Genomic DNA, 17,394 nt, shown 5'->3' with positions numbered 1-17,394 from the left:
CAGTCATCTGCAATGCCTTTCTTTGCCTGCTGTGGGCAGGGTTTGGTGTGTGCTTTATTAAGGGGCCAGTCTGGGGCCTCCTCGGACTTGAGTCGGGTCAGACCAGACGTTTGCCAGAGCTACAGTTGTACCAAATGCCAAGGTGTTCTCCTCTGCACTGTCCCCTGAAAGGATTTCATTGGTGGGCAGGACCTGCAGTCAAACCACGTCTGCCCTTGGCCCACTGCTGGGGCCACGGTTGAATTGGTGTGTGTCTGGTTATCTTCCCCTCTCCCCGGGTCAGGAATCACTTTGGAGTGGCATGAGCCCCTGCCAGGGCTACTTGCACAATGCCATGATTATGGCATTGCTTAGGATGCACTCCTGCCAAGGGCAGGTTAGAGGGAAAATGCAAGAGTCCACAGGAGAATGCAAGGGTGGGACACATGGTGCTAGCAAGGTTTGTGCAAGGTGCTTATGGGAGACCGGAGCCAATTTGGAAAACTCTGTTTTGGATGTGTTCTCCACAGTTTGCTATGGAGAGCCTGTTCTGCCAGTTGTCAAGTCATTTTCTGGGTTATTTACACTAATTTAGGTTTTATTTAGCTGTACCCATACGACACGGTGAGCTTAGACTCCTCCTACTACACCATCTTCCCCAGAATCGACTTCTTTTGGTCTACCCTACTCTTCTTATTTCTTATCAAACTTTTTTGAGGCACTGATGAAAACATTTTGCAATGACTGGAATATTCCAACTGCCAGACCAGAAAAACCTTGATAGTAGCAGAATGCTAGAAAACCACATCCCACCTGTCCCCTTCCTTGGCCACGATCACACACTGAACACATACCGACCCCCACCCGTGATCACATGCTCTTTCCCTGCTCTCTTGCATGTAGCTCCAGATTTCCTCCCTGTAAAACTCTAGGTGTCCGTCTTGTGAGCAGATAGGTGCGTTGTTAAGGTTTGAGCCTGCCACTTCCCCAGGACGCCAGCCCCTGCACTAAATTTCTCCCTTTCTCTTTTCCAAGTCTTTGTCTCTTGAGTTACTGGCTTCTCTCGTAAAGAGTTTATCCAAGTATGTCGGGCAACAGCGCTGGCAAACCCAGCCAGGGACTATGCTCTCAATTTGTCCAGCCCCTTCGGGGTTTCCTGGGATAGAGCAGCTGGCCACAGCAGTGCTCCAGCGCTCACCCATTCATTTCCTGAGTTAGTGTCTGTGACAGATCGATGAGTAACATGTGCAATAAACGGAGACAGAGCTGATGCTACTCAGAGTCGCTTTCTGCGACTTTCTAGCAAAATACGTGGGCTGAAGGCAAACACAGCAAATAATCCAAGGCAGCTGGGTAGGAAACAGAGGTTGGAGTTCAGTGTGAAAAAGATGAAATGATCCAGTCACTCCTACTCCCTCAGCTTCTCATTTACCAGGAAAGATGTCTGACTGGTAAAGGGCCAATCTTGGATTAGCCTCTCCCAAAGTGCAAGATACTTTGTGTCCTCACTGCACAGAGAATTTAGAGCTGGTCTTAGATGGAATCCATGGATCATCTTCTCCCAGGACCCTTCAGTATATCTCAGAATTTGTTTTAACTGGGAGGCTCTAGACAAATAGTAGGACTGTCATCATTCTGACTTGGTCCCCACATTACCTCTTGTCACCACCCACCTGCCCCCAACCCAACCCCTTTATTGAGAGGCATGGGGAAGGGGACTTCAAAGCCATCTATGCTTTTTTTTTTTTCCTCTTCAAAGCAACCATTTGTCTTAAAGATCACTGCTTTCGTTGCCTCTGACTGGATTCATTATCACTGTATTCTAAAAGTAGGGAGAAGGTGGTGAGTAGGTGATTCCCCAGGCATCTCTGGGTGCAGGCAGGGGTTAGGAACCCTGAGAAATCAATACATAGCCTCCAGAAATTTGAAGGGTGGGAAAGAGAAGACAGAAGAGAAAGATACAGAATCAAAGGGAAATCCTTCCCCACCCCCTTCTCTCTCTCTCTCTCTCTCTCTCTCTCTCTCTCTCTGTTTTTTTCATTAGCACAATAAAGCAAGAGGATGCTTGTGAGAGGAAAATACTATTCTTAACATGGCAGGAAGTCAATGTCTAAATCAAAGGAAGTGGTCCTCCAGCCCAGGTGCCCTCATGAAAGCAGGTAGCCGGCAGTCCTTACCTGCTGCCACCCAACACAGGAGCACGTTGCAAGTAGCAGCAATGAGGACAAACAGTAATTAAGAAATTAAATATGTGTTAATCACCAAATACTTGACAATTCATGTTTTCATGAACAGCAATTAACCTACAATTAGCTGCATTCCATGCAGCTTACCATTGTGATCTGTACCTGTAGAATACTACTCTCCTATAAATAGGAAAAGGCCCATGGAATGAGCGCTATGGTGAGAATACTTTGCTAGGAAACATTTTGAAACTCTATAAACACCTAGTAAAGATAATGTTAGGGGAAAGACTAGGAAAGCAAGGGATGCCCACGGAAATTTACTGTTTAGCAAAAGGAAAAAGGGCAGCTGTGTCTAGTTTTAGCGAAAACCTCCCCAAAACTCAGACTCTGACCAAGTTGAGAAATGACTAGTATGGAATGGCCAAAGCCCAGTGAGAAATGGGCATTCTTGACAACAAGGAGAGTAAAGGACAGGACAGAGGGAAGGAGCCCAGTGGAGCAGTCCCCAAGATGGTCATCTGGAGCATGGGACAGATTCCAGAGCAGGCTGATACCAGGAACACTCAGGAAGCCTTACCTTTGCATTTTTGTATGACAGCAAGTTCTGGAATGTTCTGGGGGAAGGAAACCTGGTTTATTTTATTTCACCTAGTTTCATGGAAGGATTTGTTCCTGTACCACTTCTTCTTTGAGTGCCTTCTGCCATTCCACCTAACACATGTAAGGAGTGACTTAGCAGGGAGAAAGCACTCAAATATTAGCTGTTTCCGTTTTTCTGTCTACCACAATTCTTAATCTCAACAAACTACCACCATTTATGGAAAGGCCAGCACATCCTCAATGTGCTCTTCCATTCATCTTCACTCCCTGCACAGTCTTTATATTGAGTCTCATCATTAGTGAGGTTCTAAAAGTTTAAGTCACTTGCCCAAACTTACAAGTAAACAGGGTTGATATTCAAATGGAGTTCTGTTTGACCCAAAGCATATGTTCTTTTACTACACTCTATGATGCTGCCCATTCCTAAGCACTATGAAATTCCTTTAAAAGTTAATTCATCGATCTTAACTCATTATATCAAAACTACTTAATACAGTGGGAAAAAAGCAACTTTTAGAAATAAAGTGCTGTAGGAATATAAAATATTTTAATATGCTAACAATTCAAGTATATGTTCACTTTATACTAACGTTTTAGATCTCTGTAACGTATTCCTGCAGCCTAAATTCTCTAACATAGAAGTGATGTCTGGGGAAAGCTGAGTCCCTGTGCACTGAGAGAGGGTCTCTCAGGGGTACCCCTTTCTTCAGAAAAGATAGGGTACTATCTTGTCCTCAGCTTTTGGGCCCAGAAATGGCCTATCTGTACCCTAAGAATGAATCATTTGGATACTGACTCTTACAAACCATGTACATAAGCAAACTGTCAGACACATGCATGTACATGACATCAGAAAAATATTTCTCATATTTTGCGATTAAAAACGTAATACAGTTGACCCCTGAACAACACAGGTATGACCCGTGTGAGTCTGCTTACACCTGCATTTTTTTCAAGAACTATGAAACAGCACTACAAACATACTTCCTTTCTAAAGTGAAATCCTGCACTCTGAAAACTATAAGACACTGATGAAAAAATTGAAGATGCCCCAAACAAATGGAAAGATATCCCATGCTCATGGATTGTTGGAATTAATATTGTTAAAATGTCCTTATTACCCAAAGCAGTCTACAGATCAATGCAGTCCTTATCAAAGTACCAGCAGCATTTTTCACAAAACTAATACAAATAATACTAAAATTCGTATGGGACCACAAAAGACCCCACAAAGCAATCTTGAGAAAGATCAAAGCTGGAGGTACCACAATCCCAGATTTCAAGCTGTATTACAAAGCTATAGTAACGAAAACAGTATGGTACTGGCACAAAAACAGAGACAGAGATCAATGGAATGGGATAGAAAGTCCAGAAATAAACCATGCCTATATGGTCAATTAATCTACAACAAAGTAGGGAAGAATATATAATGGTGAAAGTCTTTTTAACGAATGGTGCCAGGAAAGCTGGAAAGCTACATGCAAAAATAAATAAGTAAAACTGGTCCACTTTCTAATACCATATACCAAAAATCCCCTCAAAATGGATTAAAGACCTAAATGTGAGACCTGAAATCTTTATTATTTTCTTAATAACATTTTCTCTAGCTTATTGTATTGTAAGAATAGAGCTTATAATACATATAACATGCAAAATACGTGCCAATCAACTGTTTACATTATTGGTAAGGCTTCTGATCAAGAATTGGTTATTAGAGAAGTTTTGAAGGACTCAAAAGTTATACATGAATTTTCCAGTGCATGGGAGGTTGGCGTCCCTAACCTCCATGTCATTCAAGGGTCAACTATAGTCCCACAGAGCATACTCACATCCTCAGACCAGCACAGAACTTCTTATAGATAAATATATCTGGGAAATTAGTCCAAAAGCAGATGGGCTGATGCATGATTCCCATTTTTAAGAGCAACAGGGTATGACAGCCATCCCCTCAATGAATGTGTGCTGTCCAGTGGACTGGGGGCCATAATGTGCCAGGAAGCTCCTCCTCTGGGCAATGCTGCCAGCACGGACAGCTTCTTTGGTTTTTTTCTGATCGTCTCCAGTTAAGCTGACACCTTGGGCCACCAGGGGTGGAAAAAGGATTTGGTAGGTGTTTTCCTTCTTATTCACCTTTGTTATACAGTTTGTCTTTCTCATCTCAACTGGGAAACATCATTCAGGTCTCACAGGGTGATTGTAAGGCCTAATGCTCTATGTTTGGGAAGTTTCCTGCTGATATCTCTCTTGGATCACCTACAGAGTACCACTTACCTGATAGCTTGTGTTGCTATCAGAGTAATGATCCCAGTGTGTTTACTGCCCAGCAGATAAAGGAGAAATATGAAGGAAGTACTACTTTCACTATGCCTTTAAAACTTTAAAAACTAATCCTTGGTTGGAGTGCTTAGAAATTAAATCAACAAGTGTACTTTCAGTGGCTCTAAACCCTTTACAGATGTTGATTACCTGATTCTTAAAAAGTTAGCAATGCCGTATTAAAGAACCTTTACAGGGGCACCTGGGTGGCTCAGTCGGTTGAGCATCTGACTTCAGCTCAGGTCATGATCTCCTGGTTCATGAGTTAGAGCCCCGCATCAGGCTCTGTGTTGACAGCTCAGAGACTGGAGCCTGCTTTGGATTCTGTGTCTCCCTCTCTCTCTGCCCCTCCCCCACTAGTGCTCTCTCTCTCTCTCTCTCTCTGTCTCTGTCTCTCAAAAATAAACATTAAAAAAAAATCTTTACAAATCCACTTTTAAATGTATTTTATTTTTTTTAATTTTAGAGAGCAAGCAGGGGAGAGGGGCAGATGGAGAGGAAGAGAAAATCTTAAGCAGGCTCCATGCTCAGTGCAGAGCCTGATGCAGGGTTTGATCCCATGGCTCTGGGATCATGACCTAAGTCAAAATCGAGAGTCAGACGCTCAACTGATGGAGCCACCTGGGCGCCACTACCAGTCCACTTTTAAATCCAAAGCAGAAAGCTATTCCTGATGAATCAACCAGTGAACCAAAGAGCTAGAGTGAGAATTAGGTTCTGATTGGATTTGGTATGTTAGATACTGCTCAGTAATGTAAGAGAGGTGACAGTGGAAAGTAGATAGACTTGGGGGGTGGGGTCAGAGGTTCACAATTGGGGAGATGACGTATTTTACTTAAAAGAACTCAAGAAAGGAAGAATCCATTGAAAATCACAATGGCCTGATATACAGGACCACCTCACTTTCGCTATAGTTCCATAATCCTTTTTTAAAGGCTGATCTTCTAAGACCATTAAACTCAACAATTCCTTTAATTCCAACTGTCTGAGCTAGGTGCACCAAGGCTGTTATGGACTGAATGTTGTGTCTACCCCCTGCCCCACCATTTCATATGTTGAAGCCCTGATCCCAACATGATGGCATTTGGACATGGAGCTTCAGAGAGGTAATTAGGTTTAGATGAGGTCATGAAGGTGGAGCCCCAATAATTAGTGTCCTAATAAGAATAAGGGAGACAAGAGTTCTTTCTCTCCAGATGCACACACAGAGGAAAGGCCACTGAGCACACCATGAGAAGACAAGAAGGCACCATCTATAAGGCAGAAAAAGGGCCCTCACCAGGAAATGAATCCATGAGAATCCTACAGGACTTCCAGGCCCCGCAACTCTGAGAAAAGAATGTCTATCATTGGTGGCACCCAGTCTATATTTGTCATAGCTGCCCAAGCTTAGATAAAGACAAAATAAAACTTTAATATATGCATTGCAGCCCATGTCAAAACTATAGCAATGCACTGGATTCTGGAGGCTGTCAGGGGCCCAAGAGAGTTCACTCCTAGAGATTCTGGGTGGCAGTGCTGACATGAAAGAGAAGAAGACCAGACCACAGATGAGCAGAATACCTTCTGGTCTTGCCTGGAAGATTGTCCCCTGGCCCCAGTCCAGCAGATGCCTGGAGACTAAGTCAGAAACTAGTGTAGGTTCCAGGGAGGCAGTGGGAACATCACAGACCTATACCTTCTCTACTTTGGGAAGGTCTCCTACAAAAGAAATTTCTAACAACATGTAGCCTCTTAGCCTAGTCCATTATATAAAAAGTCTTTTGAAGCCTAGCTTAGCCAAACCCACTTCCCCTGCTTCCATTTTATGTATTTATTTTTTAATAATTTTTTAAATGTTTATGTATTCATCTTTGAGAGAGAAAGAGAGAGCACAAGTAGGGGAGGGGCAGAGAAAGAGGGAGACAGAATCTGAAGCAAGCTCTAGACCCTAAGCGGTCAGTGCAGAGCCCGACATGGGGCTTGAACTCATGAACTATGAGATTATGACCTGAGCCAAACTTGGATGCTTAACGGACTGAGCCCCCCACTCTGTTTTGATTTTAATACTATGCAAGAAGAAACTTTGTCCCAGAGGCCATAATTTGTTAATTATATGACTGACTGCTAATATATTTATAAACAAAATTTTATTTGTTAAATAGGATATTTTCCCTATGGAAGAAAAACTATGTTTTATTCTTTGGGGTTTTATAAATAAAAGCAGTAAAATATACATTGAAGAAAATTTAGAATATGACAGATGGTAGAAAGAAAAAAAGTACAAATCACCTGTTACCCTACTAGCTAAGGAGATACCACTTTTTAATATATTTATTTCAGCATATGCTTTAGTCTTTATTTTATATACATATAATTATATATATGTATTTATATAAACATATATATAAGTATTATATAGAATATATAAATAAGTATATAACATATAAACATACTTATATATATATTTTATTATATATTTTTAAAATTAAAAAATATATAATATATAAAATTTAAACTGTGAAATTTACTGTTTTATACCACTTTTTCCACTTAACAACATAGACTTAAATAGGTGACTATATGGTTTTCCATAACATTATTCTTAATTGTTGCAAAATGCATTTTAGTATTGAGCCAACATAAGTTAACTAACCATCTAATGTTGGAAATAATACTGTTTCTGATTTTTCATTATTATAAATAAAACAGCCATGAGTATTCTTGTAATTAATAATTTGCAACCATTCTCTGTTATTTCCTTCGGATGAATTCCTAACAGTAGATTGCCAAATTTAGATCTTTCTAAATTTTGTTTTAATTTTTTTTAATGTTTATTTTTGAGAGCAAGAAAGAGAGAGAGACAGAGTGCGAGTGGGGGAGGGGAAGAGAGAGGGAGACACAGAATCTGAAGCAGATTCCAGGCTCTCAACTGTCAGCACAGAGCCCGACACGGGGCTCGAACTCACAAACCATGAGATCATGACCTGAGCCAAAGTCAGATGCTTAACTGATTGAGCTACCCAGGTGCCCCAGATCTATCTAAATTTTTAACTTTTATAATGTATTGCTTAAGTGTCCTTTTAAAGGATTTTTAACAATTTACCTGTGTACTATTTAACAATTTACATGCATACTACTCAAAACACATTTATTTATCATTCATTAAATTCTAGAAATTATTGTAGGTAAAGGGTACAGAGACACATTAGGCACAACATTGAAAGCCATTCGTAAGACAAGCAGACCTGGAGAGGACTCAGTTTTCCCTTCCCTGAGTCTAGCCAAGCACCTCAATTAAATATGAGAGAGGACCTTGGATACATGTTCCAGCTGGCTCTTGAACAAGCCAAAGGAATTAAGAAAGAGAAAAGCAAAATATCTCAATCCTCTTAATGAATCTTCTTAGCGTGAAATTAATTGAGTGTTCTCAATATCAAGTTATTTTTAAAAAATTTTTTAATGTTTATTCACTTTTGAGAGACAGAGTGCAAGCAGGGGAGGGGCAGAGAGAGAGGGAGACACAGAATCTGAAGCAGGCTCTAGGCTTGCGGAGCTCAAACCCACGAACTGCAAGATCATGACCTGAGCCCAATTCGGATGCTCAACTGATTGAGCTGCCCAGGCACCCCAAGTTATTTTTTGAAGGTGCTATGGACAAAAGGGGGGGAAAAAAAGGAGCACCAGTGTCCTTGTCACTAATTTCCCACCTTTAATCCTGAGTCAGGATGCTCTTGTGACACAAGTCACTCTCTGACAGCAGGGACATGACATCAGGTCCACTTTGGTACCACTTTTTAACTGTCTCTGCCTCCACCACGTACTTACTTTAACTGAGAATTCCAAGTGGGCAATGTGGGTCTTAACAGAACATCCCAAATAACAGGACAGCAGCTGCTCCATGACAGGACTGAGCCTACACAAGTTATCTTCTTCCCGTTGCTTACAGGGATGGGAACAGGAAGCTGCCCCTTGCTAGCTGGCCCATGAGTCTCACTTCTCAATGACTCATTTGCTCCTGCCAGTAACTCATGAGCAATAGGGCTTCCTCTTCTAGAATCAAGTGCTACGTCTCCATGGATCAGATATGGCTAACTTAATATAGTGCTTGCAGACAGTGCTTCCTGCCCTGCTGCAGGCTACTAAAAACAACTTTTTTGCCTTGATTTTGCTTTTAATTTCTTTAAATATCTGCATAAACAAAGTTGAAAGGTGTTTTTTTACTCATTTCTCAAGGTAATGTACAAAGACTGAATACACTCCCTTATCAAATAGCACAAGCTTTCCTAACATTGGTATAAAAAATACCTACACTTCTTATACATTCTTTGTTTATACGAATAAAAAAAAAAAAACTATTTCAGAAGATGCATCAAAACAGGAAATGCAAACAAAGAGCATACCTGATAAAAATTCGGCCAGAAAGTACTAATGGCCAGTTCTGCCCTGTTCCATGTGCGGGTAGGGTCTCCAGATATATTCCAGATAGGATTCCCCAAAGCTCCGTTGTTGACCTTCACGTAGACATTGAGTAACCCAGGAGCAGCATTACTCTTGCTGGATACAAAATAGTGAAAATCAATACAGTGGGTGTCATTTTCTTTGAGCTGAGGTAAGAGAAGGTGGGCCCTCTGCCCCTCAGGTCTCCCAGATGTGTTCACCAACATGAAAGAACCTGCAAAAAAGAAAATCAAAGGAGAGTTACAACCTGAAATACTACTTTCTGGCCATTTCTCCAAGCCACTGTCATTTACATGGGTTGACACTGCGATGCCATGTGTCTTACTTAAGCTTTGAGAGTCCCATCCCTTTCATATCTTTTCACCCTAAAGCATTCTCAAGATCCGTGAATGGCGGTGGGTGGGGCACCTGGGTGGCTCAGTAGGTTAAGCAGCAGACTTCAGCTCAGGTCATGATCACATAATTTGTGAGTTCAAGCCCCACATCAGGCTTCATGCTAATAGCTCCGAGCCTGGAGCCTGCTTCAGATTCTGTGTCTCCCTCCCTCTCAGCCCCTCCCCTGCTCGCACTCTGTCTCTCCCTGTCTCTCCCTCTCAAAAATAAATAAACATTTAAAACAAACAACAAAAAACAGATGAGTGAATGGGAAGTTTCCTTGAAGTTACTGCAGTTAGCCTTCTAAGTAACAAAGCTAGGCATTAATTCGCTGACCTGCACTGATCATCTAGTCACTAGCCACAGATGGCTCTTTACATTAAAATTAACTTAAATTCCATAATATTAAAAGCTTAGATCCTTGGCCACACTAGCCACATTTCAAGTGCTGAATAGGCACATCTGGCTGGTTGCTACCACACTGGGAAGCATAGATACTGAGCTTTTCCACCATCTCAGAAGGTGCTACGGGACAACGCTATTCTAGAATGGTGCCACCATTTGGTGATTGCAGCCACTTTAATATTCTCGTGCAACCTACAGAAGCAGATTGGTCTGATTTGCGGAATCTTAGAAAACTTTACCGGCCCTGTGACACTCTCCTTGCCATCAATGTAACTCTCTTCCAGTTCAGCACCACCACCCCTGCCCCGTTGCTGTAACAGCTGACTCCTTGATGGGGGCGGTGTTTTCATGACTGGTATGACGGAGCATACGGATGTAATCATCACTGCAATCGGAAGATGGTCATTCTCAGACATCTCCATGAGCAATTTGTACCTTTATATATACAGCACTAGCCTGCCCATGACTGCTGAGGAGTTTCCGCATGGATTCAAGCTATTCAGATACCCTGGCATCAACTGTGTCACTTGGCCCGCCCCATGTCTAAGGTCAACAGAAATGGCAATTAAAATAATTATATGAATATTGTATTGTACATAAAGAAAAATAAAAGCAAAATGTTCTAGGATAAAAGGGAAAACAGGGCATCATAAAGCCTTTTAGGCAGAGAGGAAAACTGTATTGAAACTCTAAGGGGAAAGAACACCTAAATCTGGAGCATAAGGATGAAAAAAGAAATACTAGTCACATGTGACTGGACTCATGATTTCTACTGAGTAAGGAGACTATTCCCACCCTCCCTCCCCACCCCCACCCCCCCGTTGAGTCTACCTTTTAAAAACTTCCCTCACTGTGAATCATAATTTTCAAGAAGATGTGTGTTTGTATGTTTGTGTGGGTTTACTTTCGTATATACCCAGCAGATATCTATAAACATACATCCACTACTAGAGAAAGTGTGAAATGTTTATCTTGTCTACAAGCTGTGATTTCCTAAACAGCAAATGGAGAAGACCACCTTTCCAAGAGAATTATTTTAAGGACTGAATAAAAAACATACATGTAGATATATCCTTTATAAATTACTAGGCTAGTTAAGAGATCAATATTGGACAATGTTTGCTGATGGCTGTTACCCTAACCTCGCCACCCCGTAAAGGGAGTTAGGTAGGGTTAATGGTATTAATGATAACCAGAAACTGAGTAACAGATTAGGAAGTAGTTTCATCCAGGTTTCAGGATGAGTTAGTGACCAAACCAAAACTTTGAGCCTCTGAGTTTCCAACCCATTATTCACCCTGTTACACTCCAATAAGCCCATGTTTCTTCATGTGCCGTTTGAGCATATATGAAGAAAACAAACCCCTTCACAACTGTGAAGGAAAATTATAGTCGCTCTTTGAAAACAGAGCAATTTTTCAGGAGATGAATGTTACGCACCTGGAAATATGAAAGCCAGGCCACAAGGGAAGGGTTATCTATGGAACATACATTCCAGTATTAAGGAAGAGCTGCAAATGTGATTTAAGAATGAGTTGGGGGCGCAGAAAAGGAACAAGTAGCAAGAGAATATCATTGAAATGATCTGGGTTAGCTATATTCTACAAAATGTACAAAAAAAAAATCTTCAAAATACACAGGGCTGACCAACCCCATCACAAATCTAAAGCTGGCTGTTGGGGTTTATAACATAAGTTAAAAATCGTACTTTTCTCCTCTAATAAATAGAAGCAGATTGATTCCATATTTTATCATGCCAGGCTCTGTTGCCTGCAACACAGTTGCTGTGTATATTTCTACTGACAGGGCTGACTGTGACCTGGCCTTCAGGCCAATGCTGAATCACTCAAACCTTTAGCACTGCCACACGGCCAAGAAAACTGTTGCTTGCAGAGTTACCATCAGTGAAATTGGGGTGGCCATGGGTGGTAAACATGGCAACAGGCAAAGAATGGCAAAAGTGTGTGTGCCTCCGTACCCTGCAACATCTAGCTTGTATGCCTGGATGAAGCTCAAACAGAGAAGTCTCTTTTTTACACGTTGGTATCAACTGGATAATTTTCTACCATTAGCGTTCAGGGACTCACCTGGAATCCCCCAAATACTATCTTCCTCGCTGTGCAGCCCATCTCCCATCATACTCCATTCCAGCACAAAATGTTCCGTCAGCTTTTGGAGCTGTCTAATGTATATAGAACTTTTTAACTTGAGGTCAAGGTGAAATTCAGGTGTTTTAAGTTACAAATACTTTGAATGATCCTAACTTTTTTATCCCTTTCTTCTTTTTAATCTTTCTGAGCCAGAAAATAGTGTGTTTTGTTACACAGTGTGCTTCTGTAGTGCAGATGAGCTCAAACAGGATTAGCAAATAGAGGAATGACATCCATGCAACACAGAAGTCCTTTGGATTCCTGTGTGACTTTCTGCAGGATATTAAGGTTTTAGAGGGATCTAAATAAAGGCCTCCATGATGACCTTTAAACAAAGCTACAACCCCACACAAGTGGGGAAGAAATGGCAAGAAGTTCAGTGGTTTCAAGAGCCATTCTCCACTCTGTGAAGCTTTTGATAAATCTGCAAAGAGCAAAAGAAGAAACTGTGAAGCTTCTGCTCCCATCTTGAGTTTGAAAAGGAAATAACACTGACTGATAAAGAAGACAATCGGACCACAAAAAGAAATAAGAGGCATCCAAATCAGCAAAGAAGAAGTCAACTTTCACTCTTCACAGATGACATGATACTCTATGCGGGAAACCCGGAAGACTCCACCAAAAAAACTGCTAGAACTGATACATAAATACACCGAAATCGCAGGACGTAAAATCGACGTACAGAAATCGGTTGCATTTCTATACACCAATAATGAAGCAGCATAAAGCGAAATCAATCCCATTTACGACTGCACCAAAAACCATCAGATTCCTAGGAATAAACCTAATCAAAGAGGTAAGATTAGAAATCTTATGAAAGAAATTAAAGAAGACACAAAGAAATGGAAAAACATTCCATGCTCACAGATGGAAAGAACAAATATTGTTAAAATGTCTATACCACCCAAAGCAAATTACACATTCTAGGCAATCCCTATCAAAATAACACCAGCATTCTTCACAGAGCCAGAACAAACAATCCTGAAATTTGTGTGGACCCACAAAAGACCCCAAATAGCCAAAGTGAAGTTGGAAAGGAAAACCAAAGCTGGAGGCACCACAGTTCCAGACTTCAAGCTGTATTACAAAGCTGTAATCATCAAGCAGTATAGTACTGGCACAAGAACAGACACACAGACCAATGGAACAGAATACAGAACCCCAAAATGGACCCACAAATGTATGGCAAACTAATCTTCGACAAAGCAGGAAAGAGTATCCAATGGAAAAAAGTCTCTTCAGCAAATGTCACTGGGAAAACTGGACAGCGACATGCAGAAGAGTGAAACTGGACCACTTTCTTACACCATATACAAAAATAAACTCAAAATGGATGAAACAGGGGCGCCTGGGTGGCACAGTCGGTTAGGCGTCCGACTTCAGCCAGGTCACGATCTCGCGGTCCGTGAGTTCGAGCCCCGCGTCGGGCTCTGGGCTGATGGCTCAGAGCCTGGAGCCTGTTTCCGATTCTGTGTCTCCCTCTCTCTCTGCCCCTCCCCCGTTCATGCTATGTCTCTCTCTGTCCCAAAAATAAAAAAAATAAAAAAAAAAAATGGATGAAACACCTAAATATGAGACCCAAAACCATCAAAATCCCAGAGGAGAACACAGGCAGCCACCTCTCTGACCTTGGCCACAGCAACTTCTTACTAGACAGGTCTCCAGAGGCAAGGGAAACAAAAGCAAAAATGAACTAATGAGACCTCATCAAGATAAAAAGCTTCTTCTGCACAGGAAAGGAAACAATCAGCAAAACTAAAAGGCAACCAACGGAATGGGAGAAGATATTTGCAAATGATGTATCAGATAAAGGGTTAGCATCCAAAATCTATAAAGAACTTATCAAACTCAATACCCATAAAACATAATCCACTGAAGAAATGGGTAAAAGACATGAATAGATACTTTTCCAAAGAAGACATACGGATGGCTAACAGACACATGAAAGGATGCTCAACATCACTCATCATCAGGGAAATACAAATCAAAACCACAGTAAGATACTATCTCATACCTGTCAGAATGGCTAAAATCAACAACTCAGGAAACAACAGATGCCGGCGAGGATGCAGAGAAAGGGGAACACTTTTGCACTGTTGGTGGGAATGCAAACTGGTGCAGCCACTCTGGAAAACAGTATGGAAGTTTCTCAAAAAATTAAAAATAGAGCTACCCTAAGACCCAGCAAATGCACTACTAGGTATCTATCCAAAGAACACAAAATTGCTGATGCAAAGGGACACATGTACCCCGATGTTTATAGCAGCGTTATCAACAATAGCTCAATTATGGAAAGAGCCCAAATGTCCACAGACTGATGAGTAGATGAAAAAGATGTGGTATAACTGTACAATAGAATATTACTCGGTGATCAAAAAGAATGAAGTAGAGAAGATAACATTTTAGCAACACAAGCATTTCCTGACAGTGCTGCCCTATTGTCTTCTGAGTTTACTGAAGAAAGTACCAACACTCAGGTTTAGCACAATCTGGAAAACCCAGAATCCTAGGGGTAAATTCACACTTGTACATACAGAAAATGGCAGGCGGGAGGGATGAGATGCCTTTTTCAACGTTTTTTTTTTTTTTTTTTTTTTTTTTTTATTTTTGGGACAGAGAGAGACAGAGCATGAACGGGGGAGGGGCAGAGAGAGAGGGAGACACAGAATCGGAAACAGGCTCCAGGCTCTGAGCCATCAGCCTAGAGCCTGACGCGGGGCTCGAACTCACAGACCACGAGATCGTGACCTGGCTGAAGTCGGACGCTTAACCGACTGCGCCACCCAGGCGCCCCAAGGGATGAGATGCCTTTTAAGTGTTGGAATTTATCACCTATCATATATGAAAGTCAAGTCAACTCGCCCATGTTTAAAGGATCCAAAGCATTTATACTCAATTTTAGGCTATTAAGCCTGTTTCGAAAAATATCCCTCTATGGCTGAATGTTTAATTTTCACCTCCTGCTTCAATGTTTTGACTGTGAGGAAATGCATTTTCAAAGACTAATTGGGTCTCCCTCTGTAGGTACTTTCTTACCTCATTTTTTCCCCTACAAAAAACACTCCAACTGGGCAAATAAATAAAAGAAATCAGAATTCAAATTAGCATAGGAGTTCTGTTTGTGTTCGAATAACAAAACACCCTTAAGTCACAAGTGTGGAAGCAGAGAATATAACATCGCCTGCAAATGGAAAGAGTTCCACATAAGGGAGCCAGCTTCAAAAGGGGCAGTTTTTAAAGCACGCTTTGAAAGTCTTTAAGAGTAAGGATTTTGGTTTCTCTGAAAAGGAAAACTTTGTTATGAGAACATACAATATTCTTGAATCCTTGGGTGAATTAAATTTAGCTTAATCACAACCACCGGCAAATGCTTTTGATTGGACTATCTTCCATCATTGTTTGTGACAGCAGCAAAAGCTACATATAATTAGTTATTCCTTTCTACCCCATCATTAAAATTTGCATTGGTGTGGTAGAGGCTCTAGAGTTTTAAAGGCTGAGGAAGCCGCGTGAATTCTCTTACGTTTCAGACACTTTGTGCGTCAACAAAAAAGGGAGCGGTTTCCGCCGTCCAGCAGGAAGAGAATTACGTGTGTTATTAAATACTTTGGCTGGCAGAGAAGCAGTGTTTTATGAACCTGATCGGGAGCAGATTTTCCCCCTTAAAATGTGTCTCTTTGGCATGGGGATTATTTTGAGCTGGTTCTTCTTAAGAAACAGCACACACGGGGGAAGCTCTCAAAACTGAGTAGGAGTTACCCTGGTGCAAAAGACACTTACAAGGGGAAGGTCCATTTGTAACAGTGTGTCCCTTTCTGTATCAAGAAGAGGGGGATGACAAAATTTCTAGAAACTCTTGTCAATGAAGAAGGCAAAGACTTAACATTTTACGTAACAACCTTACCCTTGTTGACTATGCTTTTCCTTCCCAAACTTGCCACCTCCAACATCCTCGGACTTTAGCTGAAGATAGTATTTAAGACGATGGCTTCAGCCATTTCCTTTCCAGGGTCTCTCCCATGTACAAAGGAAGTAAGTATACACGACATTAAAGTTCTGTTGGTTTTCTCCTGTTAATCTGTCTTATATTAATCTAATTATAAGACCAGCCAAAGAAACTAGAAGGTTCTGTGGAGGAGCAAAACTTGCCACCACAAAGTGTGTCCCTATGACATATGGATTATTTTTGGCTGATTATTTTTAAGAAATGGAAGGCTCAGGAAGAGACTCTGACCTTCCCTCTAATTGCCTAAACGAATTTAGATAGATGAGCTTCTCCAGTAAGGGAGCCATCACCACAGATAGCTATACTATAATATGAAGTAGGTGTGGTAGAAAGGGAAGCCCTCAGAAAAGTCCATTTCTTAAAATTCCTCGCTATGTCTCATTGTTTCTGCATGACCCCGCAAACACTCATCTTCCTGTGAATTGTCTTTCTTCCCTTTGACCCCTTTCTCCTCAGCTCTGGAGAGCATATAAGCCTCAGTTTCCTGACTGCCTGTGACCCTCATATTCATATGGAACCCCCCGTGCACATGCAATTAAGTTTTATTTTCTCCTGCTAATCTGTCTCATGCCAATTTAGTTCTTAGGCCAGCCAAAAAAACACTTGAAGGGCAGGAGAAAAATCTTTCTTCCCCCAATGAAGGCAAGAAAGAAAAACTGCCCGCTCTTGCAAACTTAAAAGCCATTATAAGATTCACTTCTTAAACCTCTTAATTTTAGTAAAAGGACACAGACCATTGGCCTCTCTCTTCCTCTGGCTGTTTTGTCTTCATTTTTTTTTTCCTCTATGACATCTTCAAATTTATAGGCTTAAAATCCAAAAGCTAAATAGAAAGTTTACAAGTTCCACCTTTGCTAGTACACATACTGACTCTAGTTTACAAGGCCATTATCTCATTATCTTCTTCCGACCTATTATACATACCAGTTGTAACAAT

The 17,394-nt window shown here is 41.3% G+C and overlaps 1 protein-coding gene across 5 annotated transcripts in view; it reads right to left on the bottom strand.

Moving 5' to 3' along the window:
- Positions 1 to 17,394, bottom strand: part of PTPRM (protein tyrosine phosphatase receptor type M) — a 795,639-nt gene that overhangs the window by 485,331 nt on the left and 292,914 nt on the right. For all 5 annotated transcript variants that reach the window (XM_058692682.1, XM_058692677.1, XM_058692679.1 and 2 more), the window contains exon 3: positions 9,464 to 9,735. In XM_058692682.1, coding sequence (XP_058548665.1) covers positions 9,464 to 9,735 — 272 coding nt within the window. The remainder of the gene's footprint in view (positions 1 to 9,463; positions 9,736 to 17,394) is intronic.

Source organism: Neofelis nebulosa, chromosome 11 (assembly GCF_028018385.1).
Source record: "Neofelis nebulosa isolate mNeoNeb1 chromosome 11, mNeoNeb1.pri, whole genome shotgun sequence".
In the NCBI taxonomy this organism is placed as follows: domain Eukaryota; kingdom Metazoa; phylum Chordata; class Mammalia; order Carnivora; family Felidae; genus Neofelis; species Neofelis nebulosa.
The sequence above is the reverse complement of the archived record's forward strand: the minus strand, read 5'-3'. Positions and strand labels throughout refer to the sequence as shown.